The following is a 26,953-nucleotide window of genomic DNA, read 5'->3' on the forward strand; positions in this document are numbered from 1 at the left end:
ATACACTACTGTCACTTATAATTGAATGCATCTTTGCTGAATAAAAGTATACTTTTTTTTTTAAATCATACTTTTGAATTTTATTTGTGTATCATGGTTTCCACAAAAATTGTTTCTTGAGTGCCAAATCAGCATTATCTATAAAATTATTTTAATGAGCCATCAGATGAGATGCACAACTGTAAGCGAACCGTTAAATGATACAAACACAAACTAAATCAACTCAGAAACATATTTATGAGTGTTTTCACAGCCCAGCGAAGGTAATGGTGTTTGATACAGTGCTGTTTTGAACGGGTTTTGGCGTGACACTGTTTGCACATGTAAATCCAAAGGTGGAGTCGTTTGTTCACTGTCGAGCGGTTAATTGTTCAGTGAGCATGTACACTATTTTTGGAAGAATTTCTGTCTAATGACACCTGTCTGTTTTATTAACCAATTAAGCTGTGACTCAGGAATGCAAAAGCATAGTCTTGAAAAAAACAACAGACAAATCACTGCTAAATGAGCAGATTAGAACATAATTATAATAACAAAGGATAAATAATTCCTAAACAGTCTTTAAGTTAAGGTTTTATTATCTAATAGTCTGCAGAAAAAAGTTAAACACACACATAACAAAAGTTTCCTGAACAATGAAGACAAACGAACGGGGTTACAGTGCGTATCACCTTAAAGAAAACCCAAAAAAACAAACAATCTGCTATGAAGTGCTACAAACCATTCTGGGTCTTAGAGGTTAGACTGCTTTTTCCCCCTCGTATTTAATTGAGTAAAGAAAGAAATTCAAACAATTCCTAAGCTTCTCTAGTCCACTGATATTTGATCAGTTCAAGAGCCGTTGTGGTAACAAATATGAAAGAAAAATATTTCTCACACGATACATGTAAAATCTTCAGTAAGCTTTAACCCAGATGTAAAACACAAAATAAAATTTTGGGTTTGGAGCTCAAATGCATAGAAAAGTTCACTCATTCAGAATAAATAGAACCATTTCAAATGGATATCTGACTGATATTTGTCACTTTAAATTTGAAGTGTTTGCCTGCTTTCGTAAAAGAATGACATTGTATAAAATACGCACATCCATTTTTTTTAGAAGTACATCTATGTGTGATTTTTCATTCACAGACTGGATCGACTGGTGTTAGACTGTGGGGCTGGCACTCTAAATCAATTTAACACTACAAAACATTGATCAATCTATTCATTAAGGTGTTCATTTATTATTACTTTCGTCATCCAGTACACTTCTTTATGATGAAAATGTTCTGACTGATAACAAAGAAGCAAGAGAGAAATGAAAACTTACACACACAAAAAGCATACAAAAAAGTCTCTGAGATGGAATGTGATCCAAAATGAAGAGGTCCATGTGTATTGCATACAGAAGTCTTTTACAGTCAAGTCTTTCGGAGCAGTTCAGCTGCCGGCGTCCTTTGTTCAGTCGACTCTGACTCGGTTCCTTAGTTTACACACCAAGTTCAGTTCATCACACTGTCCGTCTGAAAAATATCGTTCTTTTTTCCTGTGGCAGAGATCCGTCAACATGACTGATGTTTATTACCAGAGATAACGCAGCCGTACGATATCAGTCTTCTGAAATGACGTCAATGTCCTCAGAGCTGCCCTGTTGCGTGGCCACCCTCCAGCGGCTCACATGCTGACTGCCCTTCCTCTTCTGCAGCGACTCTGGTGACTCTTCCTCCAACTTCTGTCTCTTGTGTTTGGTCCTTCTGTTCTGGAACCAGACTTTCACCTGAACAAGAACGAGGCCATTTCAATATATCAGCTTATCTAGCCACAGCCATAGAGTTGCATATAGAATTAATATATGATAATAGATAGTATATATTAGTAATAATATATATTAATTAATATGTTTTTAAAATGAATGTTTTAACTATTTATCCTTTTTTTATTAAAGCAAGTTATAAAGCATATCTTCCCCATGCTATTAAAATACTTTGGCGGCACATTATTATGCCATATAAAAACATGCTTATGCCTGCTGCTTATGTGAAATATGATTGTTGTTGATGTAATCTCTCAATCTGGTGAGGAAATCATGAATCGTGATTGCACGATATGTGGAAACATATTCTAACTATGTGTGCTTGACCGGGATAAAACAGTATGTAAAAAAAAAAGCAAACATCCAAAATAAAAGTGATTGTAAAAACAAAATGACTGATTGCAAAGGTTTACAGAAGGTGTCTAAAAGTCTGAAACCACTAGAGAAAATGCTTTGCATTTTTATAATTTAATAAAGGTAATTACAAATTATATTATCAGTATGAACATTTTAACGAAACTTTATTTGTTTATTTAAAAATCTATTAGACCAAATAAGAGTCGCTGCAAAAAAGTAATAACTTAATAACTAATTAAAAAGGTTAATTAAAAAGTCTAAAACCACAAGTGAAATAGCATTTTTATAATTAAATTAAAAAAAAATTGAACATTTGAACTAAAATTAATGAAAAAAATATATTTTTAATTTAAAAATGTATCTGTATAAAACTATATGTTAAAAAAAAAACATCCAAAATAAAAGTAACAAAATAACTAATTTAAAAGATTCATATATGAATATTTTTAAATTTAGATAAAAAGATTAACCTGTAAAAAAAGTTGCTGCCTTCCATTTTTAAGTACAATCAACTTGGATGTTCAAGTCACTTCAACTTAAATTACATTAACCTCACTTTAAAAAAAAGAGTTGAATCTTGTTTAACTTATAAACAAATTTGAAAATCGCTTAACTTATTTTGATGAGTTAAAGCAATATAAAAAACAAATGTTGTCATAACTTACTGATCATATATTTTTTTACAGTGTACCAGGCATCCAAAAGTCTAAAATAAGTTTCTTATTTTATCTCATAACATTTATTTATTTTATTTATTATTATTAATTTATTTTTTACTATCCCATTTCTTTCCACGTCCAGATTTCTGTTCCCCGATTTTCAGTGGTGTCTCAGACTTTTGAACCCCTCCGTATTTCACAACAGGCATTGCTCAAGCCTAACAATCCAACACAAGTACGTATGTGAATGTTTGTGAAGCCGATTGTGAAAATAACCAATAAATGCATGTTGTATGCTTTGGAATTTATACGGCCTATCCCAAGGCAATGAATGATGAATTGCTTCCGTCCTGTGAGGAACTAGATGAGTAAATGCGTGTTCACATCCCATGCCGTTAGCAGTGTGTGTGTGTGTGTGTGTGTGTGTGTGTGTGTGTGTGTGTGTGTGTGTGTGTGTGTGTGTGTGTGTGTGTGTGTGTGTGTGTGCGCCTCTGCCTCTTACCTGTGTCTCTGTCAGGCACAGCCCATTGGCTAACTGCTTGCGCTCGGCTCCCACCACGTAATGGTTCTTCTCAAAGGCACGTTCCAGCCGCAGCAGCTGCGACGGGGAGAAGGCCGTGCGGATGCGCTTGGGCTTGCGAGAGAAAGGCCCGTGTAGCAGCAGGTTTTCCGGGCTGCTGTCGTCACCTGGAGACAAGAAGCAGGGGAATATAAACTATTTCATAAAGTAATTTCAATTAACCCAATGGATACTTTAATAGTGCAAATGTATAAACGAAAATTTAAAACTTTCACAACAAAAACACAAGGAAATGTGTACATTTTAAAGATTTTAAACTGTGACTCACGCGCCAAATATGTTTACACTTTAAGAATCGTGCTGTTGAAATCCTAATGACATCATTGGATTGCTTTTTCCTTTTTGAAGGCATTACAAAATGAAGTGATGTGAATTCATAAAAGAATTTAATAAAAAGTCAGCCATTACGTTGACATTTCTTCATTTCGCAGATCTATTATCCAAAGGCTCTTTATGCTTTTATACAAAATAAGTGTTTTACATAGCATAACAATGCTGACATCAAGCACAGGATTGCATGTCTTAATTGAGCCACATGAGTTGATTTGAATAATTCCAGGTCAGTTCCAGACACGGCTGATGTAAAGTGTGTTCACACCGCATCATTCATCCCAACCGAACGTCTGTACACTCAGACAGCTCTCTGTGCATTCAAAGATGAGTCTTTAACCTTCGCCCCTCATAATATATGGCATTACCCTGATTTTCATACAAATGCAAGGCTGCTAAAAAATAAATAGACATCAATGGTTGAATAGATGCAAAAACATTTGTGATGAATATCTTAATTGTCAGTTAAGCAAATCCAAATCCCCTACATTTGGTCTGATTATATTCAACATGAGGCAATAGTAAAATTTTGTCCCCATCAGTATCAGGGCAAACGTGATTTTCGCTCGACCCCAGACAACATCTGGAGGGCAGAATACGTGTGCCGTTTATTGCAAACACACAAAGAGAGAAAAACATTTTTCATAAACAAATGGATGAGTAATTTATGTGACCACTTTAGTGTTTGGAGAGCTATGCTTGAAAGAATCTTCAGAAAGGTGATGACCGCAATCACGTATAAACAAAATATTCTCGCGGAGCGGTTACAGGGATGATAGAAGTGACAGACCATGATCTTTTGTCAATGAAAAAATAACCAAAAGGTTTCAACGTTCGCATCAGGTGTGCGACCGCAAATGTACATCGGTAACATGCAAACATCTCAAATAGGTGTTTGGTTTAATAACGACTTTTTCTGAGCACGCAATTCGGCTGGGTTTATGAATGCGGTTGGTCCATGCCCACACATAGGCCGTGAAGCTGCTAAAAACATCAGTGGCAATTGCTAAAAGCATATTAATGCATTAAATGGAAGTTATGAAATATATTCAGCCACCCAGAAATACTTTCACAATTCCAAAGGCTGGCTAAATCCTTTAAACGACAAATTTAGATAAACTAATTTAATCTAAATCCATAAAAGTTCAGTGTGGACAGAACCCATTGTATTTTTTTTAACACTGATCATCAAAAGAAAGCACAATGATGCACCAATTCTGAGCACAAAAGCTCACTAATGGCATCAGCGGAAGATGAAAAGAGGATTAGCATGAGGCTGTTCGGACTTTAAGTCTTTTAAAAACTCCGAAACCAAGCCTTTATCTGCAGACAATAGCTTTGAACTGACTCCTTTCAGACGAGCATTAAGCCATCACAGAGAAGCAACTTCAACTCTCAGCCTCAAACACAGCGATGCTTCATATAAACACATTTCAAGGCGTCCCACTGCGGAAAAGACAGTTGCAACATGTTTGTTTGCATGCACAGGATGACTAGTTCGTAATGGTCGCTGTTGCAAGCCTCCATTAGCAGAGACTTCCCAAAGGTCCTAATAATGTTTGCACTTTACTTCTATTTTACTAAAAGGTGCATATTTTCTGTCACAGCACTGTCATTGACAACTCCTCTCAGCTGGTGTGCCGAAAACGCTTTGAACACCAGAGGCAAAAACAATGGAGACATATCCGTGCAAAAATGAGGGGAGCAGGGCGAAAGAATGTAAATAATGAGTTCTACGCGGTTTGAAGGTGTTGAAAAGCCCTCCTTAAACCTTCCTCAAGGTGCACTGCGCGCCAACCAACCGAAACCGAATACTCGGTGTTGTAGTGGCAACTTTTAGAAACTTTAAAATCAAAGTGAAATCTTATTTGGTGCACGCTCAGTGCTCTCGGCCTGGCATCATCAGCATGTGTGGCATCACCTCCGTGTCTCTCGAGAGAGGTGGTGGATCAGACTAGTAGCAGGCCAGAACACTGACAGAGACTCAAGCCTCCTGAAGAGCTGGGAGACCCTCCGGGGGTTTGGACTCAAACACACACTGGCCTATCCATGGCAAGAAAGCCCCCAACACGAGGAAAAGGGAACCAGATGGCACCCGGATCAGCTTTACTACCATTCCCTTGGCACAAACAAGCTTGGTCTTGTCAGTGCCGTTCTCATTAGAGGCAGGGAGAAGGGTGGCCTATAGTGGGAAAGAAAGAGACTGTACCCTTTGGTCTCTCCTACAGAAAGAGTGTTCCCTGTTACACCGCCTCCCTGAAATTTTATCCAATATTTTACAGGCAATAAAAAAAAAAAAAAGTTATATATTTCCAAAAGATTTAACTGTTATTATCTGTTGTTATTGTTATTATATTATTACATTATTATTACATTGTTATGTAAGCTTTGGAATAAGGCCTCTAAAGAAAGACATCATAAATAAATCATTCTATCAAAAGTTAGACAAACTGCTGACAACACTGTTTACATATATATATATAGGCTATATGTGTGTGTGTGTGTGCAAAAGCATGCGTTTGTAACTTAACTGCTATTATTATATTATTACATTGTTACAATATTTTTTTAATTATATTGTGCTTTGGAATGCGGCCTCTAAAGAAAGACAATCATTTCATCTACAGTATCAATAGTATTAAAAGTCTGCTGATAACACTGTTTATACATCTATAGGCCTTATGTGTGTATATATATATATATATTAGGGGTGTAACTATATATATCGTGTCTATATATCACTATACAAAAATGCAACAGTATGTATCGTGGATAGTGATAATCTATATTGTGTATAGTTCACCCAAAATGAAAATTACTGTGTGAGAAAAAAATTCAATTTTACAGAGTTTTAGTGTCAGTACTTCATTAAACTACTATATATAATGTCAAATATAATGTATAATTACATTAGTGCAATGAGGGAATATTTGTGGGTCCTCCTGATAATGCAAAATGTCTTATGTTACCAGTAAAAAATGGCCTACACTATTTTAAATATATCTAGTCAGTCACAGAGTGCAAGCATATTCGGCTAAAATAATTTTTGTTAACGTTTTACCATTTGTCTTGGATTATCGCAATAGTATCGTGAGCTCAGTATCTTGATATGTATCGAGTTGTGACATAAGGGTATCGTCACACCCCTATATATATATATATATATATATATATATATACATATATACATATATATATATATATATATATATATATATATATATATATATATATAACTGCTATTACTATTATATTATTACATTATTATTACATTGTTCTCATATTATTACATTATGCTTTGGAAAAGAAAGACAATCAAGTCTGCTGATGAGACTGTTTATGCATCTGGAACCTCACAGATTTTTATTGTAACCTGAGAGCGCACAAATCTCAGAAAAATGCATCAGTGCCACTGTCACAGTCTGTGAATCGTACCCATAACACAAAACCCTCCTCATGTACAACAGCAGGCCGGTCTGGGATCCTGTTTACCTTGTCCCGCATGACGGATCCGAGGACATGGACACATCTCTTTTACCATTCAGGAAGTGCTAGAGTTAAAACCCATGGACACATTAGCACTGACACTATCCTCGATAGGTGATCCGTTCCCACACAATCCCCACGGCTGCATTTAGTCTTGTCTAAACAGTAGTTTTCTGGGTTATTGGACACCATCAGTGAGTGGATCGGCTGTGTGTGTAAACAAAGAGGCTCTATCTGAACCCCGGATCTGAGTAATAGTGACAACAACCTCTGACTTCCACCAATTACCTGAGCAATGCCCTCGAGGACTGTGGTGCAGCTCAGGACCATATAACAGCAAATGTGTCTGGGCTTCTCATCACAGCCCACCAAGCAGGCTTAAGGAAGTCAGACCGGCCAGAGCTACTGATAGCAGCTTTAACCAATTGCCTGGTAAATAGGACCTCCTAGTATTCATTACACTTTTTAAAAGGACTCCCCAAACAGGACTATCAAATCAATCAAACAATATTATTGTATTTGATTTTTAATAATAATAGTAATAAATTAAAGAAGTTTGAAGAAACATAATTCTCGAAGAGATGGAGATTAAAATGTACACAATTTAAATCAAATTAAAATAAAGCTCTTAAAGAAAACTTCATTTCAAGGCTGATTTTTTTTTTTTTAAATACAACAGCTGCCTATTAAATCCACGAGGTAAAGACCTTGTCCAAATAATTTTTTTAAAAGCTAACCTGTCATTAACAGTGTTTGCATTATTATGGTAATTGTAAGTGCTGCAAATGTTTATGAGCCTTAAAATAACAAATGTGTTTACTCTGTGGAAGAATCACAAATGTAAAAGAAAGATGTTGCATGTAGCACATCGAATAGCCTACCTCAAAAAATATTCACATGTAATTGTAATTAATTTTGTCCACCCACAATAGTGTAATTTAATTATTGAAATGGATTATGTATATCGTATAGCCTACATTTAAAAAAGAGAACGGAAACGACGTAGAAATACGGTGCATCTTTGAGAAGATACACAAACAAATATTTGCAAAATAATTCAAATAACAGTAAAATAATGTAGGCTACTTTAGTTTTTTTATTATTATTGAGAAATCTGTATTCAAATTATCCTAAACGATGGAACTTATCATGAAAGTATAATTTAAGTAAAAGCCTATAGCCTAATTAACTACCTACATTTATTTAATCATTCATATAAATGTATATGCTTCTGAAAACTGTGATAATAATCTTTCTTTATTTTAATAATCTTTAATAATGAATTATTTATATATTATAATACACAATGAGAGCTAAAAATGTTTCAAACAAACAGAATTTCTTTTTTGTATCGAACAACGTTCCATTCTTTAATAACAAGGCTATATATGTGCTCAAAATAAATGAACGCTCTTTCATAATGTTATGACAACAGCAAAAATAATTCACGTTTAGCCTATTGCTAATGTGGTAAAATGCATCTAATTTAAATTCAAACCATTTTTTAATAGACTAACACAACTCGCACGGCATCATTTTCTCATGAATCTGGAGTCCTTTTTTATTTTTTTAAAAATCGATGTTTATAAAAATAAAAATAGGTTTATATTCATCTGATTAGGTATTTATCGCATAGCCCGTGCGCATCGCAATATATAACAATTTTGATATGATATTAAAATAAAACATAAAATCAATATATAGGCCAAAGAGCTGCTTAAAACCACGACTAGGCTGCCTCATACTTAAACTCTTTTCAGTCTTTTTGTAGTTATTAAGCTTTTCTTAACTTCATGGGCACCGTTTCAATCTCTCACTCCATCTCAACATCCCAGAACTGATCTTTACCTTGGAATCGATGACCCAGATATCTGTTCCTCAACACCCACGGGTAGAAGTTGAGGGCGTCCCTCTGGTGAGGGCTGAAGAAGGGCTGTGTGGGGATCTGGAGGTGACGCAGAGACAGCCCGGAGTTGGTGGAATGAGTGGCCGGGTCTGTGAACATCATCTCTGGGCTGCTGCTGTACAGTGTCCTGCCTGAGTTCTGGAAGCAGCTCCCAAAGGGGGAAGGATGGATGGATTCAGAGAACCTCAGAGCAGTGGGTCTGATGGGCTCATCCGCAGCGGCACTTGAGGAATTGGAGTCTTTACCCACAAGAGATTCAATAGTGAAGCACTTCTTATTGTGCTGGAACATTGTGATGGGCAACAAAAAATACTCAGTCAATTAAATGCAAAAAAATCGAACAGGAAGTCAACCAATTGTGAACCCACGTCTAAAAAAAAGTCAAAAAGACAATATTTATATAGTCCCTCTACAATCCATAACTTCATAAGGTTCCTTTGGCTCCTTCAATTTCGTGGGATGCAATACACTTCCAATAGCTGCAAATAGACGTGTGAGATTCTGTCACCAGTTGTGTTTAAAGTCATTCAGATCTCATCTCATGCATGTCCTTGTCAGAGCAAACCTCGAGCATGTGAAGCAGACATCAGCTCCGATGCAGTCAGATCGCTGCGAGCTCTTGTGATCGATGATCCGTCAGCTTGTGCGCCAGCGCTCGTCATGACGAGCTAACTTCAATACCTGCTCCCTCAGAGCTTCGACAGCGAGGTGTGCTGCGCATGCGCAGATCGGCGAGCGCCGCACTCACACAATTACAGTCATTTTGTCTTGTGTAAAGAAATTCTGTAGGCTATTTGACCAGAAAGAGTTCAACAACACACGAACGGATGTGTCAGAACATAATCTATGAAGTTAGGATACCTAGCTACATTTAAAATGTGTTGAAGCTTTAAAACATAGGCTACTCTTTCTGATGCATGGCTTAGTGGTCAGCAGGTATTGCCATTACAATTTGTTTAATTTTATTACACTGTTAAATGTTTTTTAATATTTTTTATTTATTTAGGCTATTTTTGCGAAATAGGCTAAAGCAGGTGAAATGAATTTATAGATTTTGTTTTGCTAGGCTATAGTTTAAATGAACGGCCTCATAATTCGTCACGATAGCCTATTCATTTCGTTATTATTTGCCTATTAGGCTACTTTATTGTCTTCTTACAGCCGAGATATAGCCTATTTATTTCGGTTAATAATTTTTCACACACTGTATCATATTTATAAAAAATATTCTAAAAGTGTTTCCTTGCTAGGCTTCTGCATTTAAATGATCTATTTATCTTATGTGTCTAGGCTACACATTAATAGGCTACAAGTGCTATCGGTAGGCTACTCTGTAAAAAAATATGGTGTTGGTTTAACTTTTAAAAAGTAGGCTAGCCTAAGTAGGTTGCTTAGTTCATTGACATAAAATAAAAAAATGCAATGGAGATTGGTTTAAACAACAGAAACTCAAAATGTTATTTAAGTTGATAAGTTGAGACAAAAGAAACAATTTACAAAAAGAAATTGTATTGGACAAAAAAAGTCATTTTTTTAGTGTACAACCAGTAAGAATTAAAGCCTACACATGTAAAAATTCGTTGTAGCAAGTAAAATTATTAATAATAGTAGGCTAATAGGCTAATAATAATACAATATGCCAATAATAACAATAAAAATATTAAATATCATTAAAATCACACCACATGCATCCATGTCATTTTTTCTATTATAATTTGCAGCATTCACCTACTAGTTTTTTTTATTACCCTTGTTGTTTTAGCTATAAGGATACCTTACAAGTGAAGAAAATTATAGAGAGAAAATTATATATTTTTTTATTTGATAGATTTGTTTGATTTATGGGCCATTATGAGCATATAGAACATTAACTAGTGAAATAATCAATCTGGTTTACACATCTAACACTTATTTTTATTTTATGGATAGAAATCGCCATCATAACAAGAGAACTCAGGAATCTGAGCTTAGTTAAGGAGTTTATGAAGGTGTCTTAATGAAGCAGACACAGATCAAGGGAACCGGGCATTGATCTCTCGGCTTGACATGTCTCGAGTGCCTCTCCTTGTCTCATTTGTCAGTTACAAACGCAATAAGTTGTTGAGAGAGGATGGAGGCTAATGGGGTGGATCAGAGTCTCGGAAACCCTGGACAGATGTCACCCTTTTGAGAAGGAACAATCGTGGCTCAGGAGCCACACAAAAGCCCCCCTGCTCAGGCCTTTCACAATCCACCCAGCGGAAACCCATGTGAACCACGCAGGGCACAGACCCCATTGAGCCCCAAAGCAGCCCGTCTCCAGCCCTCTTGTGCCTCCCTTCTCAGTCCCTCTGCATATAATTAATAGCTTTCTCCGGCCAATTTTGTCCCCTTTGCCTCAAATACAAATGGCCATTAACATCTATTAATTTTGCCTCTGGCAATTGATTGCAGAGTGTGCACAGCTGAAAGGCTATAACAGTTGGAGTTTTTGTAAGCACTCTGGGTGTGAAGGCGAGTTAAAATGTGATTATTGTTCCCCTGCCTATGGAACTAACTGGTGTTAAACCCTCTTTGAACACGGAGAAGCCAAGATTGGTTATTTTACTAGTCATTAGCTGACTCAGAGAGGCTAAATTAAATGGATGACAATCAATACCTATTGACTTGAGGAACATTATAAAATAGCATGTTCATGAAATCCCTTATTCACAATAAAAAAATTAGCGAATTAAAGATACATTACAAAAAAGGTTGAATTACGCTATTCAATTGTAAAACTTCTCTTCTCAGATCATAAATAGAACTCAAATCTATTAATAGTGTTATCAGACAGCCACAGTAAAAACCTTTCTAACTGCCGAATGCATATATTTGCAAAGTATTTTTTTAATAGAAAGTTAATATTTTGCAATAATTCAGCTCTTGATTCTAGGATTTAGATAAAAAAGAAATAAATGCAAATATATATATTAGATAGTTGCATATATATATATAGATAACAACTGAAAATAAAATACAAATATAAATATGAAATATTATGACATTCAACATTTGCAAGATGTAGGGAATGTATTTGGAAAAACTAGGCCGGTTGATGTCAGGCTCACAGTCACTGTTTACTAAGGCACTCAGAGTTAGTATTTATTTGGTCGTGTAGCCTAGTCTGTTTATCCACTAATAACTATACAAAGTAAATGTATTAAACGTCATGAATGCTGGGACAAAAACTCAAGGATTTGATACAGGCTTTTTTTTAGTTGCTGTTCAGAAATGTGGGTGTGTGGTGCACCATTGTGTACAAACAACGCCCTCTGCTGTACCAATGAGTAAAAGACACAGAGCACATCCATTAACACAATGCATTTAGACATGCTTTTAAAATCGATAAATTAAAAACATATATGGCCGGCACTTAAATGTTTAAGTAGTAAAACGAACATGGCATGGTGTAAGTAGGTCTACATGAGCCGCCGGGCCGATAGACTTCATATTGATTGTGATTGTAATTGACTGCGTTTCCAAAGCCAACTATCGCAAGTTTGGTCGTTATTTGAGCTCAATGGAACTTGCTACCAAAGTTGGCTGACGACACTTTTTGAAACGCATTTTTGGACTGTCTTTTACCAGAGGCGCGCGGAGAAAGCAAGAGCTGAGGCCATATATTTTCTCTCAGAATTTAATTTAAAACCACTTATAGTTGCTATAGCTGCTCCAGCCTCCAACTTCTTTGACATTTCAAATTTTCTGAAGAGACTTAATCAATTTATACAATGCACAGATTGAATTTAGGCTTTAATTCATATATATTTATTCACATATACTTTATTCACATATAAACATCTATCAGTGAACAGAAAGCTCAACCAAACCTGCTTAACACATGAATGAACCTCATTGGTTCTCGCACATCAAGCAAACATGCTTCCATTTACCACAAAAGATTTAAATTGTGATTTACAATTGTGAGTTGATGCATATGTTTATATGAATAAAAGCCTAAATTGAATCTGTTCATCATTTAAAGCATTCGTGTCTCTTAAGAAATTTTGGCCTAAACCGCTCAATTCATACGGATTAGTTTATATCTCTTTATTAACTTTTTGAAGCGTCAAAGTGGTAGTTGCATTGCTGCCAATGGAGGGACAGAAATCTCTCAGATTTCATCAAAAAGATCTTCATTTGTGTTCCGAAGATGAACGAAAGTCTTACGGGTTTGAAACCACATGAAGGTGAGTAATTAATGACAGAATTTTCATTTTATTTTTATATTTAAAGTAACACTATGTAGTTTTTCAACCTTCATAATATATTTTCAAGACCATTGTGATGGTACATCGACTTACGTTAAATGAAACGTCTGCCATAGCCTGACAGTGTCTGTATGGCTTTTACTGGCACTATGTAACTTCGGGTTTCGGGTAGTAACTGGAGCACAAAAAGAACAACAAAATTCGACCGCTTTACGGCATACATAGTTTTTCTTCGTTTGTGATGTCTTTCATAAAATCATGCATCATACTCTACCTTGTCTGTGGCCATTGTTGATTCCAAAGCCGGTGCTGGATAAACGGCGAGCGTGCGCGTGCGACTGTAGGCTGAAGTAGGCTAAATTATTTACGACAGCGATAATGGACAATTCCGCTTCCAACCTGTAGGGCGACCGCAGAGGAAAAGTTCCTTGGTGTTGCTTTAAAGTTGCAACACCAAGGAACTTTTGCTTTAAAGCAACACCAAGGAACTTTTCCTCTGCGGTCGCCCTACAGGTTGGAAGCGGAATTGTCCATTATCGCTGTCGTAAATAATTTAGCCTATACCGCAGCCTACTGTCGCACGCGAGACGATAAACTCTGTTTATCCAGCACCGGCTTTGGAATCAACAATGACCACAGGCAAGGTAGAGTATGATCCATGATTTTATGAAAGACATCACAAACGAAGGAAAACTATGTATGCCGTGAAGCAGTCGAATTTTGTAGTTCTTTTTGTGCTCCGGTTACTACCCGAAACCCGAAGTTACATAGTGCCAATAAAAGCGATACAGACACTGTCAGGCTATGGCAGACGTGTCATTTAACCTATTGTAAGTCGATGTACCATCACAAGGGTCTTGGAAATATATCATGAAGGTTGAAAACTACATAGTGTTACTTTGAGCCTCGTCTGTGAAACCAGGGGCTAGTTATTATAGATCCATATTAGTCAGAACAAATACATAGTAGGCTACTCTCACTATGCATGCAACATTATCACAGTACCTGCTAGTTTGACACGTGAATCCTCGTTGAAGCTCCGCATTGTGTGATTATCAGAGAATGAAGAACATTAATTATTATTATCTTTGACATTCAGGTACAAGTTAATTAATAAAAATTAGCATTTTTTATTATTACTGATATTGGTTTTTTTCAGCGTATTAGAGTAAGACTAAAGTCCTTAAAACTACAAAAAAAGTAGTATGGAAAATTGATACTGTGACAATAAATGTTCAAAATCAAAACAAAAGCTTCATCATAGTCACATCCCTTTGACTCCAGGGGCCTATACCATGAAGCCGGTTTAACTGGCTAGACAGCTATGTTTCAGTTTAGTTTGCACCAACCCTGGGTTTTAGGCACCATGAAAGTGGTTTGGTTTATAGCAGTGTTCATCGCCATAGTAACTTGGCTAAGAGTTGCAGGTAAGAGATCTCAAACCGAAATTGGACCAATCAGCTGTGAGCAAAGGATAAAGTCACTCCACCTGTTTTCTACTCCAAATTAAAGGTCACTACATAGCAAATGATTTTTAAAGACAAAATCGTCTGGCTTTTAGTAACACTTATTTAGAATAATAATTTTGTATGATTTAGATATTATTAATCGATCTTACGTACAATTTTAGTTTATCAATTATTTTTACGCAGTTTAAATTAATAAATATATAAAGGTAATATAAATACGCTTTAGATTCAACAGATTAAGCTATCAAATGACTACATGTGAGCTTAAAAGTTCAATTCTCTCAATACCTTTATCAACTGTATGAACTAACTTCACAATTTTTACTTGCACTGATATAGCAAGACTTTTTCATTTAGTTGTCCTCATTCATAGACCGCTATTTTCTTCTTGCTGTGTAGATTTGTTTAAATTCTTAATTCTTTTCAATCTCGTAATATCCTGCAGAAGAGAGAAGTGAATTGCGCTGCTTCTCTCGTGAGAAATGAATCACAGTTTCACTCTCTCTGAGCATGCGATTGGCTGTTCGCTACTGATGTCACACCTAAACTCAGGATCAAAGCCTGAGTTGACAGATAGTTGATGATCAGCATCATGGTACTAACAAAGCCTGGTTGGATTGGTTTGGTTTTGTCAGCTCAAAACTAATTCTTTAACCCGGACTTTGTTCAACTACCATCATGGTACAGGCCCCAGCTCTTCTCCTCTTTACACATTTTTCTCTCTCTGGTCAAAAAGTATATTTAACTAGTACTTCAAATATTTCAACATTTAAAAGGCTTGCAAGCCCTTTGACACTTTAGGTCAACAAAATCCATCTTAACTCATTAAATAGTTATAAATAGCCATTCATTTGCTGAAGATAAAATTAAGCAATAGTTCATGAAAACACAACACAGCAAAGTTCATTAACTGTATAATGTTGTGGAGCTAGACAGGATCTAATGGCATGTACACAAACCTCCCTTGAAATCCATTTTCTTTTTTCTTGAAACATCTGAAAATAGAAGGGACAGAATGTCCCAGGAATGACAAATTCTCTTTCCACACTCAAACTAGTATTATTGCTCTGTAGGTGACTGTGTAGAACCCTGTTTTTTAAAAAAGACAAAGCAATTGTTGAGTCACATTTTCTTTATTTTTTTGGCAAACATGTTCTGTGCAGTAGTGTAGCAGTTTGTTGCCACAGGCACAATAATGCATCTTAGTCTGGACAGAGTACTCATTCACAGTTTTTGTTCAGGCATTGCTAATAAAAACAAGTATGTGACGTCAGAAGTTTATTAACATTTGCACCGAAAGCTGTTTTTTTGGATATGGCTTCATGCCTCCAGTTCATTGGGTCTCTACATAATCCTGTGAGTGTACGTTATAACAGCATTCCATGCGTTCTGAAACAAGGGGGAAAGTAAAAAGACTTGAAATAAGGAAACATTTTTTTATATATATATATATAAATACTGAATATTGTGCAAATACAAAGTACCCTTAAACCCATTTCATGTATATATAATATTGTCCTTTTCAAGACATGATTTTGAATTCAAGCAAAAAAGAAATAATTTTGTCAAGACAGGGATGAGCAAATACTCACAATTGCACTAAGAGAAACAGTTCAAAACAATCCACCACTACAACTGAAATATTATAAAACTCATTAAAAATCTGACATTTGGATGCTCGTATTTGCAAAGTTGATGCTGCAACCTCAGTGTAGTACCTGACATTGGTCCATAGATCAGTTAAAAAATAAGGCAGCACTTCATCATGGATGAAGTCAACAACACTGTCCTATAAAAATAAATCCTCAGAGAAAAGTTATTTTCCCACTGTCATGTATTCAAGTCCTTTTGGTTAGACAATCACAGAGTGACTGGCACTAATAATCTGTGAAAGCTTTTCGTGCCACCAGAATGCGTATCGTTTTGGAGTTACAGGTCCTGCTCAAGCACTTCAACTGGACTGGCACCATGGGGTCTGGCTGAGGTCACACTCTAGTATGATGCTGATGACAGTACATGGAGCTCCACTGATGGTCACTTCCTTTCTGGACTCCACCTTGTAGCGGAGGTTAGAGAGCCCACCCTCGGGGTCCACCTTAAACTGCTCCTGTCGAAAGCAGACAGATATCAATCCAAACATTGGGACGATGCTGTCCCGACATAAACAGCTACTGATCAGAAAACATCTGACAAACTTAGTTTCATTTTAGAAAGACTGGAAGTGTATATGTTTGTAAAGCTGTGTCGACATGCCTAGTCTTTATTAGTAGTACCTTTCCACACCTTACAATAATAATAAACTACAAAATAACACAAACTGAATCATGGGAATTATGTAGTGACCAAAAGTTCTAAAAAAAAACAATTTATATTTGATCTAATATATTTATATATTTAATTATATTTCTATTTTATCAAAATGTTTAAGATCATTATATATATATATATATATATATATATATATATATATATATATATATATATATATATATATATATATATATATATATATATATATATTATAAAGACAGCTTATTCATTAATCCACATCTTTATACCAATTTAAATATTGGCAATGTGAGTGAAATTAATCAAATTTAAGATTAATACATAATCATACCATAGCGTTAATCCATTCCTATCCATTTAAGGTATGCTACCATTTAAAACCTTAAAACCAGAACTTTTTGTTTTCGCATGAAAGCAATACATTTATCAAAAGTGACCGTGAAGACATTTATAATGTTACAAAAGATTTATATTTCAAATAAATGCTGTTTTATTTTAACTATTCATCAAAGAGTCCTGAAAAAAATGATCAGTTTCCACAAAAAATAAAATAAAAATCTGTTTTCAACATTGATAAGAAATGTTTCTTGAGCATCAAATCATCATATTAGAATGATTTCTGAAGGATCATGTGACACTGAAGACTGGAGTAATGATGCAGAAATACAGCTTTGCGATAACATGAATCAATTACAGTTTAAAATATATTCAGTAAATATATATATATATATATATAAAACAGAAAATGGTTATTTTAATTTGTAATAACATTTCATGTAGTATTACTGTTTTTACTGTATTTTTAAGAGACTTAAGAGACTACTTCTAAGGAGGTACTGAGGTGTTTGTAAAAAATAATTATTTCTACCTGCTTTTGTGCAGCGATCCGCTTCTGGTCTCTCTTCCTCCAGGCTGGATCATGGACGTGTCTAAATGTTTTAGTTCCTGTAGTAATACCCGTTGGCCTAAAAAGCTGCAGAGATTTGAATTGTCACGATTAAATGACTTATAAAATGAAACGGCACCAACTCCTCATAAATCCTATAAGCAGGTGCGTAGGAATAAATAGTGTAAAAGTGTTCAGTCTTTTGGTACCTCAAGTTTAGCCGTTTTTAGTCTTCTGAAAAACTCGTCATCTTCTCTTCCCCATCCCCAAAAGCGATTTGACATCCCATTGCACTATAGCAAAAAAATAATCACAAGCAATTGTAATTTGCAATGAAATTCTGTAGTCTTGGAATGAGTACTGAATGTACAAACGTATTCAGGTTTCTTACCATTTGATAATGTTTCTTGGTAAGCAGCAGGATCCCTCCCACATACGTCTTATAATGATATAAGGGATGGAGCTCTGGAGAGGCCACATGGAAAGGCCCCTCCTCTGGGAATCCATAGTCCAGATCCTCATTTTGGGGCAACAAGTCCACATCATGCATTGCAATGTAGTCCGTGTCATTACCACTTTCCATGTAGCCAACATTAATAAGAGAGGCACGATTGAACCTGACAAAAATGAGAGTCAAAATCCAAATTGTTTTACTCCATAACACTTCTTGTTCCTGCAAAAATAACATATTTATTCCTGCAATGATTCAAGTGCCCCTAATATGCTATTTTAAAGGTATAGTTCACCCAAAAAGAAAAATTATTCTATGACTTACAAGCCATCCTAGGTATATATGACACTCTTCTTTCAGACGAATACAATCGGAGTTATATTTAAAAATGTCCTGGCTCTCCCAAGCTTTAAAATGGCAGTGAATTGCCTTTTCATGTTTTGAAGTCCATAAAAGTGCATCCAGGCTATCCATGATAAAAGTGTGTTAAAGAAGAATGTCATATACACCTAGGATGGCTTGAGGGTGAGTAAATCATGGGCTAATTTTCATTTTTGGGTGAACTATACCTTTTATTGTGTCTCCTACAATAAGTTTACATGCAACTAAGGTCAAAAAACACTTTAATTTTCTCATAATATACATTTTCTCACTCTCAGTGTCTGAAATTGGTCAGACGGCCCGATCAGTTGTGATTGGTCTACTCTCCTCTGATTGGTCAGATGGCTTGATCTGTTGTGATTGGTGTACACTGCTCTGATTGGTGAGATGGCCTGATCAGCTGTGATTGATCTACTCTGCTCTGATTGGTCTTAACGTATCAATTCAAGCCTGAGTCCGTATCTGTTGGAAGTGCCTGGAAAGTGGATTTGCTTTCGCAGAGCAGAAAACAGCGTCTTCTCGACACATCGACAACACGAACCAAACTCTTCCAGGCCTCGGCTACAACTACAGTGTTTGAGGGTCAAAGTAGATGCTGTTCGTGGACAGCCAATGGAGACTATAGGCTGGCATTATTCAAATTTGTTACAAACTTGCGACCGTCCAAGGATGAAGTAAGACCGGAGTTACTGACGACTCGTTTCAGCAGTTCTTTTTTGGGGGAGACAATAACTAACTTATCTGCGCTTTGATCATTGAAACTTTGCAGACATTTTACATTCACAAACAGCTATTTAAACACCAAATGAAAGGTAGTATCCGTAATAGCATAATAGGGGCACTTTAAAGAATCACTAGCAAACACAAAAAGTGAAGACACATAGTAAAACTACTCACCGAAAGCGATCCACTTGGTTTATAATAAATATTTTATGCCGTATTTTCTTGTTGTTGAGGAAAGCATGCATGTAAGGGACAAATATAAGCAGCTCTTCGAAGCGCTCTCTGAATGGCACGATGAGGGCCATTTTGTGAGGGCCCCAGGAGGGGTCATCAGCAGAGGAGGGCTGTCTCTCTATGGGACAGGGCTGATGAGGGAGGTGGTTGTATCCAACAGTCTGGTTCATGTCTCCTGAACAAGTCAGCTGCACCCAAAGAAGGGACCCCAAAACAAACACCATGCAGAACCCGAAGAGCTTCCAGACGGTGCATTTCCTCGACAGAAAACTGCAAGCATTAATGCATTTGTGTGAAAAAAATAAATAATTGAGCTAATTCTGATATATCACATGTCAAGCATTCATTAAAAGGATAATAACAGTCCCCTGCAAACCATAAAATCAACGGTCAGCATCTGGTGGTTATACGGATGCCGTTCCAGACACACAAAAAGCACTTTAAATAACATATGACGTTGCTTAATGAGTGCAACCGACGTATTCCCTTTAAACCAGGAAGTAAGTGTTGCGACGAATCAAAGTACATGTTAGAATTCAGGCGAATACCGGCAGTATTAGTGGGAGGTACATTCTCATTCTTGAGAGCATTTGATTGAGTGCAGGATGAGTCATCAATACTTCTGATTAGTTTTCCTAGAAAATAAATACCATGCACTTGTATTGCTCAACCAGACTTAACCCCATAAAGTCTACTGTATGTTTGATACATGAATTTTTAAAAGGTTAGTTCACCAAAAAATAAAAATTCTGTCAGAAATTACTCTCTATGGGAGTACTCTCTATGGCCGCACAAAAAGTATTCTCGTCGCTTGATAAACTTAAGGCTGAACCACTGTAGTCACTTGGACTATTTTAAAGATGTCTTTACTAACTTTCTGGGCCAGCAGATGCAATTACCAAGCAGCCTTTGAAGGAGTGAGCCAGCTCTCAGATTTCATCAAAAATATCTTAATTTGTGTTCCGAAGATGAACGAAAGTCTAACGGGGTTGGAACAACATGAGGGTGAGTAATTACTAACAGAATTTTCATTTTTGGGTGAACTATTCCTTTAAGGCCTCTAAATTAGCAACATGATAAAAACCTGTGCTGAAAATCATACACTATGATTCTAATCTACTACATGCCCTATGTTGTCTGATTAATAGTTCATACCTTTTTAGCAAGTAAATGGCCTTTTAGTATAATTGTAAAAAACATTCCCCTTTAGGTTGTTGGTACACCTCTCATTGTTGGGAAATTTGTATTGATTTTTACAAAGTAAACATAAGAATAGCTTTTATATAGTTATTAATATTGCAAGATGAACACTTACTGAACTGACGTAACTTATTCTAAGAAATTATGCATATCAAATATTATCCATCAGGCTTTTGATTAACATTGATTTGATCATCTCTTAATCATCATTTTATTGAATTGCATTATAGGTTTTGCCTCCCACAATTGAAATAATAGAACTTTAACAATAAAACTAAGAATTTAAATATCTTACTAAGACATATTACTGGGAGATATGGAGTGACTACTGATATTTATATTCATTTTATGCGAGTAGTCTGTTATAAAAATCTCATTGATTTAGGATACATTACAAGCTATCATTTTTCCATCTTACTTTTTGGCCATACAAATGTCAGCAACTGCTCCAAATTGCATATTTTTGCTCAGCTTGGGCCTAGAATGTAATAGAATAGAATATTGAATATAGAATAGAATGTATGCGTTGTATTTTCCTCCTAGAGTGTGAGCTCCATTTTGAACCATAAAGCTTTATGCATCAAGTATTATATTGTATATAAAGCATATGCAAACTTTTTTTATGTTCTTATATATTTAGACTGAAGGTTCAATAAACATTTCTTCTAATTATGATTTAAAATGTCAGGCTTTACAGGGTTAAAACTCTTCACACTTAACGTCACACTTATACTCACTGAACCTCTCCATGATGCTGCATCCTTTGACTTTCACTTCTTGATTTTTATGAAACAAATGAAACAACTACTAGCAAACGGAGATTACATTTCTTTTCATAACCCACAGACCAGCATTTCCAAAGAATTACAGCAATTCAGCAATTGGAACAAGTTTATATATATATATATATATATATATATATATAGAGAGAGAGAGAGAGAGAGAGAGAGAGAGAGAGATCACATGTTTATATGTTATGATTAAAGCGTTTACCTTCTATCATCTTTGAAATACAGAACAGGTTTTCTCCGTGAAGAATACATCATCTTTGTGCCTGTCAGTGCAACACTGTAACGTTACCACTCATGAAGTAGTAGATCGCAATATCTTCACATATACAGCCTTATGACGTCTACATGTTAAAAAAAAATCAAATTTCTCGTTTGCAATAGTGTATTTTGTCTCTTTCCATCATGAATGATGTATAACTTTAAACCACATTCTTCTTAGTTGTCATTTTAAACGTTTTCTTGCATAGTAGGTGCGACGCCAGTCACTCTATCTCAAATCTATATAAACCTAATTCTTCCTCGTTATGTCTGATTAACGTTAGAGCATTTCGTGAGTTCAGTTACACGTCACTCATAACGGTACGACAAATAAAACGCGCACGATATCGCGTGATGGCTTTAGGACAACACGTCCGTCTGACACGTGTTACAAGCCCCTAACATACTATATAGTTTGACCTTATTTAATACGGCGTGTCATTGACGATAAACGTTCAAAAACTTAACAGAACGGTGACAAAAGAAAAAAAAATTACACGCTGGCTGGAATCGTCCGTCTTTAAAATATTCCTCTGGAAACAGTGTACGGAATAATGTTCCTAGGATTTTCTGCCCTAACAGTTATATTTAGTTTAGAGACATTATTAGACACATATTGCTATTTTTTTACAGTTATATGCACAAAGCGAAGGTCACCAATAGACAGTGGAAATCTGAGTGCAATGTGTCATGTAATAATGTACAAAATATGACTACACTCAAAAGCAATTGTGATGTGAAGTTCGACTCTTTTCCGCGAATCGGTTCTTTTGAAAAGTTCGTTTAATGAACCGGTTAAAAATATCAGTATTATTTTACGCTATTGCATGTTCATCCCCATAGTATTATGCACCCTATTAAAGTTGTATATGTAGGCACAAACTACTTTTTACGTTTACCGAATTGGACGCCTAAAGTGTAAATGTTTGGAATGCACTAATGTCTGTCAACACAACAGTGTTTCATATCATTAGCCAATCTGACCAAGGTGTGTAGTAGTAGTGATAAAACACTCCACTAGTAAATTAATTCCTCAACATAATTTTACCCAAACTGTGACGTGGACATTAAAACTGAGCCAATGTTGGGGGAGCGGGAAACTTTATTTTTGAGTGCAATTATGGGTTGATTTCTCACCAGCAAACTTTTCCCTCCCCTATCCCCTTAAAAAGGTAACCCCATTTCCCTGTGGTTGCTTATAAACTAAAATGACCAAAAAAAAAAAAAAAAAAAAAATACAATGAGAGGGCAAAGCAATTCAGTGAGCAATAATCGGTGTGACAAAACACTCAAAAAGCATGCTAATTATTATTTTCAAGAAAATACAATGACACCAGCTATGGTAACTAAAAAAGCAAACACAAATACATTTTTTAAATGTTTACAGTGTATTCTGGCCAGAACACTTTGAGGGGCAAATAATCTGTGAAATCTCTACATCAACCTGAGCACGTGACAACAGGAAAATAAAGATGTGAAAAAGAAAAATGACAATAATGTATGTGCAAGATATCATTACGAATTTCACAGGAAATTGAGGAAATCTCATTCGATTAAAATATGTCAAAACTTCAGTCAGATTAATAGACAACGGATAATGGGGATTTAAGTATTCAAGATAAAATATTTTTTTTCAATGTGCCAAGTGCTCACAATTAAACATTTTACCTTTTGATAACTACATTTTGCCATTTATTTAGATATATACACTTTAAACACACTTTTATGCAAAATCATTGAGGTCACTGTCAAAGTGTAGCCATCAAAAGAAAAGAACGCCTAATACTAACATGATCAAGATCACAAGGATGATTAACAAAAATAAAACGGGGGTATAGAAGAGAAAACATGAACCAATTTTATAAAGAATTTAAAAAAAGAAAACACCAAGAAACATTCACTCCGAGGAAAACTTTAAATATCATACTAATTACTGCATAACCAAACAACAGAAGAAATTTACACCTGCCACCAGGATAAACGCAGTTATTTGTGTCATGTAAATGCTTACGCAAATAATCCAAGGACATTTAGGAAAACATCACACTCACAGCCCAGATAATTTCTTCATCTGCTTTCTGAAACAAATACTACTGTTAACAACTTAAGACGCTATAACAAAAAAAAAAATTGTAAGGCAACCACTATGCAATTTGTGTTTTGAATCCATTATTTGAGTGCCTTTCACCTCAAAACAGTTTAGAACAAACTGTAATGCATTTCTGAACAGAAACTAGATTCACATCACTTGGGGTGCGGCACTGAAACGAGCAATGTAAAACCAATCAATGCAGTATAAACCAGGGGCATTTAGGGTGGGAACTGAACTGAGAGCACGTCGAGTTTTCAGCAGTCTTGACCACACAGGAAGCAGGCGATCTTCAAAATTGTGTGTACTATCAACATAAAAAAAATTCCAAATACAGTTCTATACTAATTTCTTGGCCTCAAAGAAGCTCTTGAGATGTCTCATTTGCCAAAAACCAATGGCCACCAGGATCAGCGTCTGGACGATAGACCACCACAGAACCCTCTGATTGGTGCTCTCGCTGGTTTGTCTGAAGCGTTCCTCGCGATACTGAAAGTAAAAAAAAGATTCATGTAAGGGTCATTCTTGTGCGCAGATGGCAATGGCAAAGTGTATTGCATGTTCCACTAACATGTTCTTATCTGCATCGGTGGAAGAATGCCCTGGAAATAATTTGGTTGCGTAGGATCTGAATCAGCCAGATCTCAGTTGCCCAACCCGCAGGACACTTACCCTCTGATAGTTCTGCTCTTTCTGGATCTGATCCACCTGCTCCATCAGCTGCCGAACTCTCAGCTGCAGCTCCGTGAGCTTGTCTTTCGCAGCAATTTCTGCATAGTTGTTTGTATGCTCACCAACTTGGATGTCCAAGTGAACACGCTGTATTGATAATTCAAAAGCAGGCATTGTTTATTAAAAAAAAAAAAAGATAAGCAATTTATATATATATATATATATATAGATATAAAATTTAATAAGATAAGCAATTTATTTATATATATATTATATATATACACATACATTATGAGTTGACAAAATATTAAAAACATTTTTTGTAATTAGTAGATTAACAAATCCTTACTTGCAATAATGTTTTGTCAATTTATCTGGAAGAAACTTTTAGCAATATACTTTAAATTTGGCATGAAACAGAGGTCATGATAGACTTTTCTTCCGCAATGTGACGTCTGAATGAAACGGCTTCCCAAACAAGAAAATTGTAGGGCGGGACTTGATTTTGTCCATTGGGAACTGTATGGATGGCTGTGCTTTGCTGTTGCTGTGATCTCATGTGAATGACAGCAGCGCCAGTAAACACGTCATCAGAGAAGAGATGAGATGTGGTTGCAATAGGGAGGGGGAAGTTGTTTTGATTAAAGATTACGAGGGCATATGGATTTAATAATAATGATGTGCAAAAATAAATCATTTAGCCTATAATAAATACTGCAATATTCCATTTAAAAAATTGTAATTTCACGGCGACTTTAAGAAAACCAGAAGATGTGATGCACAAAATTAACTCACAAGCATCCCACCAGCAAACAGAGCAAATTTGGAAGAATTTGAGTGCAAGCAGATTTGATGCTCTCCGGGTGTGTGGGAGGTGAAAATAAATCTGCCTTCAGATCCATACTGGCGGGACAGGATCACCTGAAACCCAGAAAAGATGAGCATGATGAAAAACAAACAAACTGGGCTTTTATTATTCACAAATCTTTCATCAAACAGACCTTCTCATCAGGATCTTTCACTTCCACGAACATCCCAAGTCCTTGAGTTGCAGGCAAATACTCTTCTTTCTGCTTGTCATAGAGCTGTGTTCGATAGTTACCTGTTTAAAACAGAATTACACACTTGTAAAGAGAGAGAGCAATGTCATAAACACAAACTACTTTGTTGAGCACCTAAACAGGTTAGAACAAACTGTAAGAAATACACTAAACACACGTCGTTATTATCTTGGAGTTTGATGAGGAGTTACATCATATTCACTTGATATTGCAGTACAGAATGTCACTTGGGCATTCATGATATTTCAATATCAGAATCTTATCTCATAATTTACATCCTCGTTTAACTTGAGTCAAAGTGGCAGGATGGATCACTATGGCGTTACCTAAGAACTAAGTTACAATGTTTTTAAAAAAAAGAGTAATAAGCTAATGTTGCTTACCAAACCAGTAAGCCGGTAGATGTCGGTATACATGTCCTTATGCTAATTCGTATAAATTATCTTTTGTAATTTCTTTTTTGTTCATTAAAGTCAAGCTGGTTGCCAAACGAATGAACTCTACCAGACAAACCTGCTCGTTAGCACTAGGCTAAGCATTAACGTGCACTTCAAACTTGGTTTATTCTGTTTCTCTTACTTACCTATTATCATGGTTTCGTCTGGTATTTCTTCTATGAAGCATTTCTTTTCAGTCTCGCCAATATGAAAGTACAAGGCAGACACAAAACTGTTGTAAATATTTAACAACACTACCAAATAAAGTGTAAACTGCATTCTGATTGCCACCATCTTGACACTACCGGTGATAAGTACACTGCGCCTGCGCAGAGACTCCAATGCCACGTAACCCATCGTCGGCCATCGTCCAATCACAAGCGGAAGGTGCAATCCCGAGATTGTACATGGTCATTGTAGTTTAGTGGTGGGGCTTTTGATTCAACTCAGTGAACCGAATCTTTTGAAACTTTCAAAATGATTTGTTTAGTTCAATGGCCAGCAGGTGGCGTGGCGGGGAAAAGTTATGAGGTTAAATTATCTAATTTTGTGTCTCTGGAAAACAGCGATCTTTATGATTGTATTGTGTTGAATATACATTTTTTTCTGTCTATTTGTTAATGAGGGGTTTGTGGAGAACACGTTATAGTTTTTATTTTGAAATAAA

The 26,953-nt window shown here is 35.9% G+C and overlaps 3 protein-coding genes across 3 annotated transcripts; all 3 read right to left on the minus strand.

Moving 5' to 3' along the window:
* Positions 1 to 560: 560 nt before the first annotated feature.
* emx3 (empty spiracles homeobox 3) lies at positions 561 to 9,818 on the minus strand. The gene is made up of 3 exons (XM_077235975.1): positions 9,056 to 9,818; positions 3,314 to 3,498; positions 561 to 1,759 (listed from the first exon to the last, which is right to left on the minus strand). The coding sequence occupies exons 1-3, from the start codon at positions 9,402 to 9,404 to the stop codon at positions 1,592 to 1,594; spliced, it is 702 nt and encodes a 233-aa protein (XP_077092090.1). The 5' UTR covers positions 9,405 to 9,818; the 3' UTR covers positions 561 to 1,591.
* A 6,110-nt stretch (positions 9,819 to 15,928) lies between these two features.
* b4galt7 (xylosylprotein beta 1,4-galactosyltransferase, polypeptide 7 (galactosyltransferase I)) lies at positions 15,929 to 22,529 on the minus strand. The gene is made up of 6 exons (XM_077235976.1): positions 21,972 to 22,529; positions 19,719 to 20,048; positions 18,381 to 18,606; positions 18,199 to 18,282; positions 17,972 to 18,076; positions 15,929 to 16,921 (listed from the first exon to the last, which is right to left on the minus strand). Exons 1-6 carry the CDS (start codon positions 22,022 to 22,024, stop codon positions 16,766 to 16,768), a joined length of 954 nt encoding a protein of 317 aa, XP_077092091.1. The 5' UTR covers positions 22,025 to 22,529; the 3' UTR covers positions 15,929 to 16,765.
* A 582-nt stretch (positions 22,530 to 23,111) lies between these two features.
* Positions 23,112 to 26,611, minus strand: tmed9 (transmembrane p24 trafficking protein 9). The gene is made up of 5 exons (XM_077235977.1): positions 26,433 to 26,611; positions 25,790 to 25,890; positions 25,584 to 25,709; positions 24,789 to 24,935; positions 23,112 to 24,605 (listed from the first exon to the last, which is right to left on the minus strand). Exons 1-5 carry the CDS (start codon positions 26,578 to 26,580, stop codon positions 24,456 to 24,458), a joined length of 672 nt encoding a protein of 223 aa, XP_077092092.1. The 5' UTR covers positions 26,581 to 26,611; the 3' UTR covers positions 23,112 to 24,455.
* Between the last annotated feature and the right edge of the window lie 342 nt (positions 26,612 to 26,953).

Source organism: Siphateles boraxobius, unplaced genomic scaffold (genome assembly GCF_051911475.1).
Source record: "Siphateles boraxobius isolate OS27281-9 unplaced genomic scaffold, OSU_SipBor_1 2, whole genome shotgun sequence".
In the NCBI taxonomy this organism is placed as follows: Eukaryota; Metazoa; Chordata; class Actinopteri; order Cypriniformes; family Leuciscidae; genus Siphateles; species Siphateles boraxobius.

What these genes read in the sequence shown, in the direction of transcription:
- emx3 (XM_077235975.1), bottom strand. Translation starts at nt 9,404, where the DNA reads ATGTTCCAGCACAATAAGAAGTGCTTCACTATTGAATCTCTTGTGGGT. An exon ending in TCTGGGTCATCGATTCCAAG is followed by an intron (nt 3,499 to 9,055) that starts GTAAAGATCAGT and finishes TCTTGTCTCCAG; the next exon opens with GTGACGACAGCAGCCCGGAA. An exon ending in TGTGCCTGACAGAGACACAG is followed by an intron (nt 1,760 to 3,313) that starts GTAAGAGGCAGA and finishes GTTCTTGTTCAG; the next exon opens with GTGAAAGTCTGGTTCCAGAA.
- tmed9 (XM_077235977.1), bottom strand. Translation starts at nt 26,580, where the DNA reads ATGGTGGCAATCAGAATGCAGTTTACACTTTATTTGGTAGTGTTGTTA. An exon ending in TGAAAGATCCTGATGAGAAG is followed by an intron (nt 25,710 to 25,789) that starts GTCTGTTTGATG and finishes TCTGGGTTTCAG; the next exon opens with GTGATCCTGTCCCGCCAGTA. An exon ending in TGTTTGCTGGTGGGATGCTT is followed by an intron (nt 24,936 to 25,583) that starts GTGAGTTAATTT and finishes TTATCAATACAG; the next exon opens with CGTGTTCACTTGGACATCCA.
- b4galt7 (XM_077235976.1), bottom strand. Translation starts at nt 22,024, where the DNA reads ATGATGTATTCTTCACGGAGAAAACCTGTTCTGTATTTCAAAGATGAT. An exon ending in TATTTCAAAGATGATAGAAG is followed by an intron (nt 20,049 to 21,971) that starts GTAAACGCTTTA and finishes TAATGCTTGCAG; the next exon opens with TTTTCTGTCGAGGAAATGCA. An exon ending in AACCAAGTGGATCGCTTTCG is followed by an intron (nt 18,607 to 19,718) that starts GTGAGTAGTTTT and finishes CATTTTTGTCAG; the next exon opens with GTTCAATCGTGCCTCTCTTA.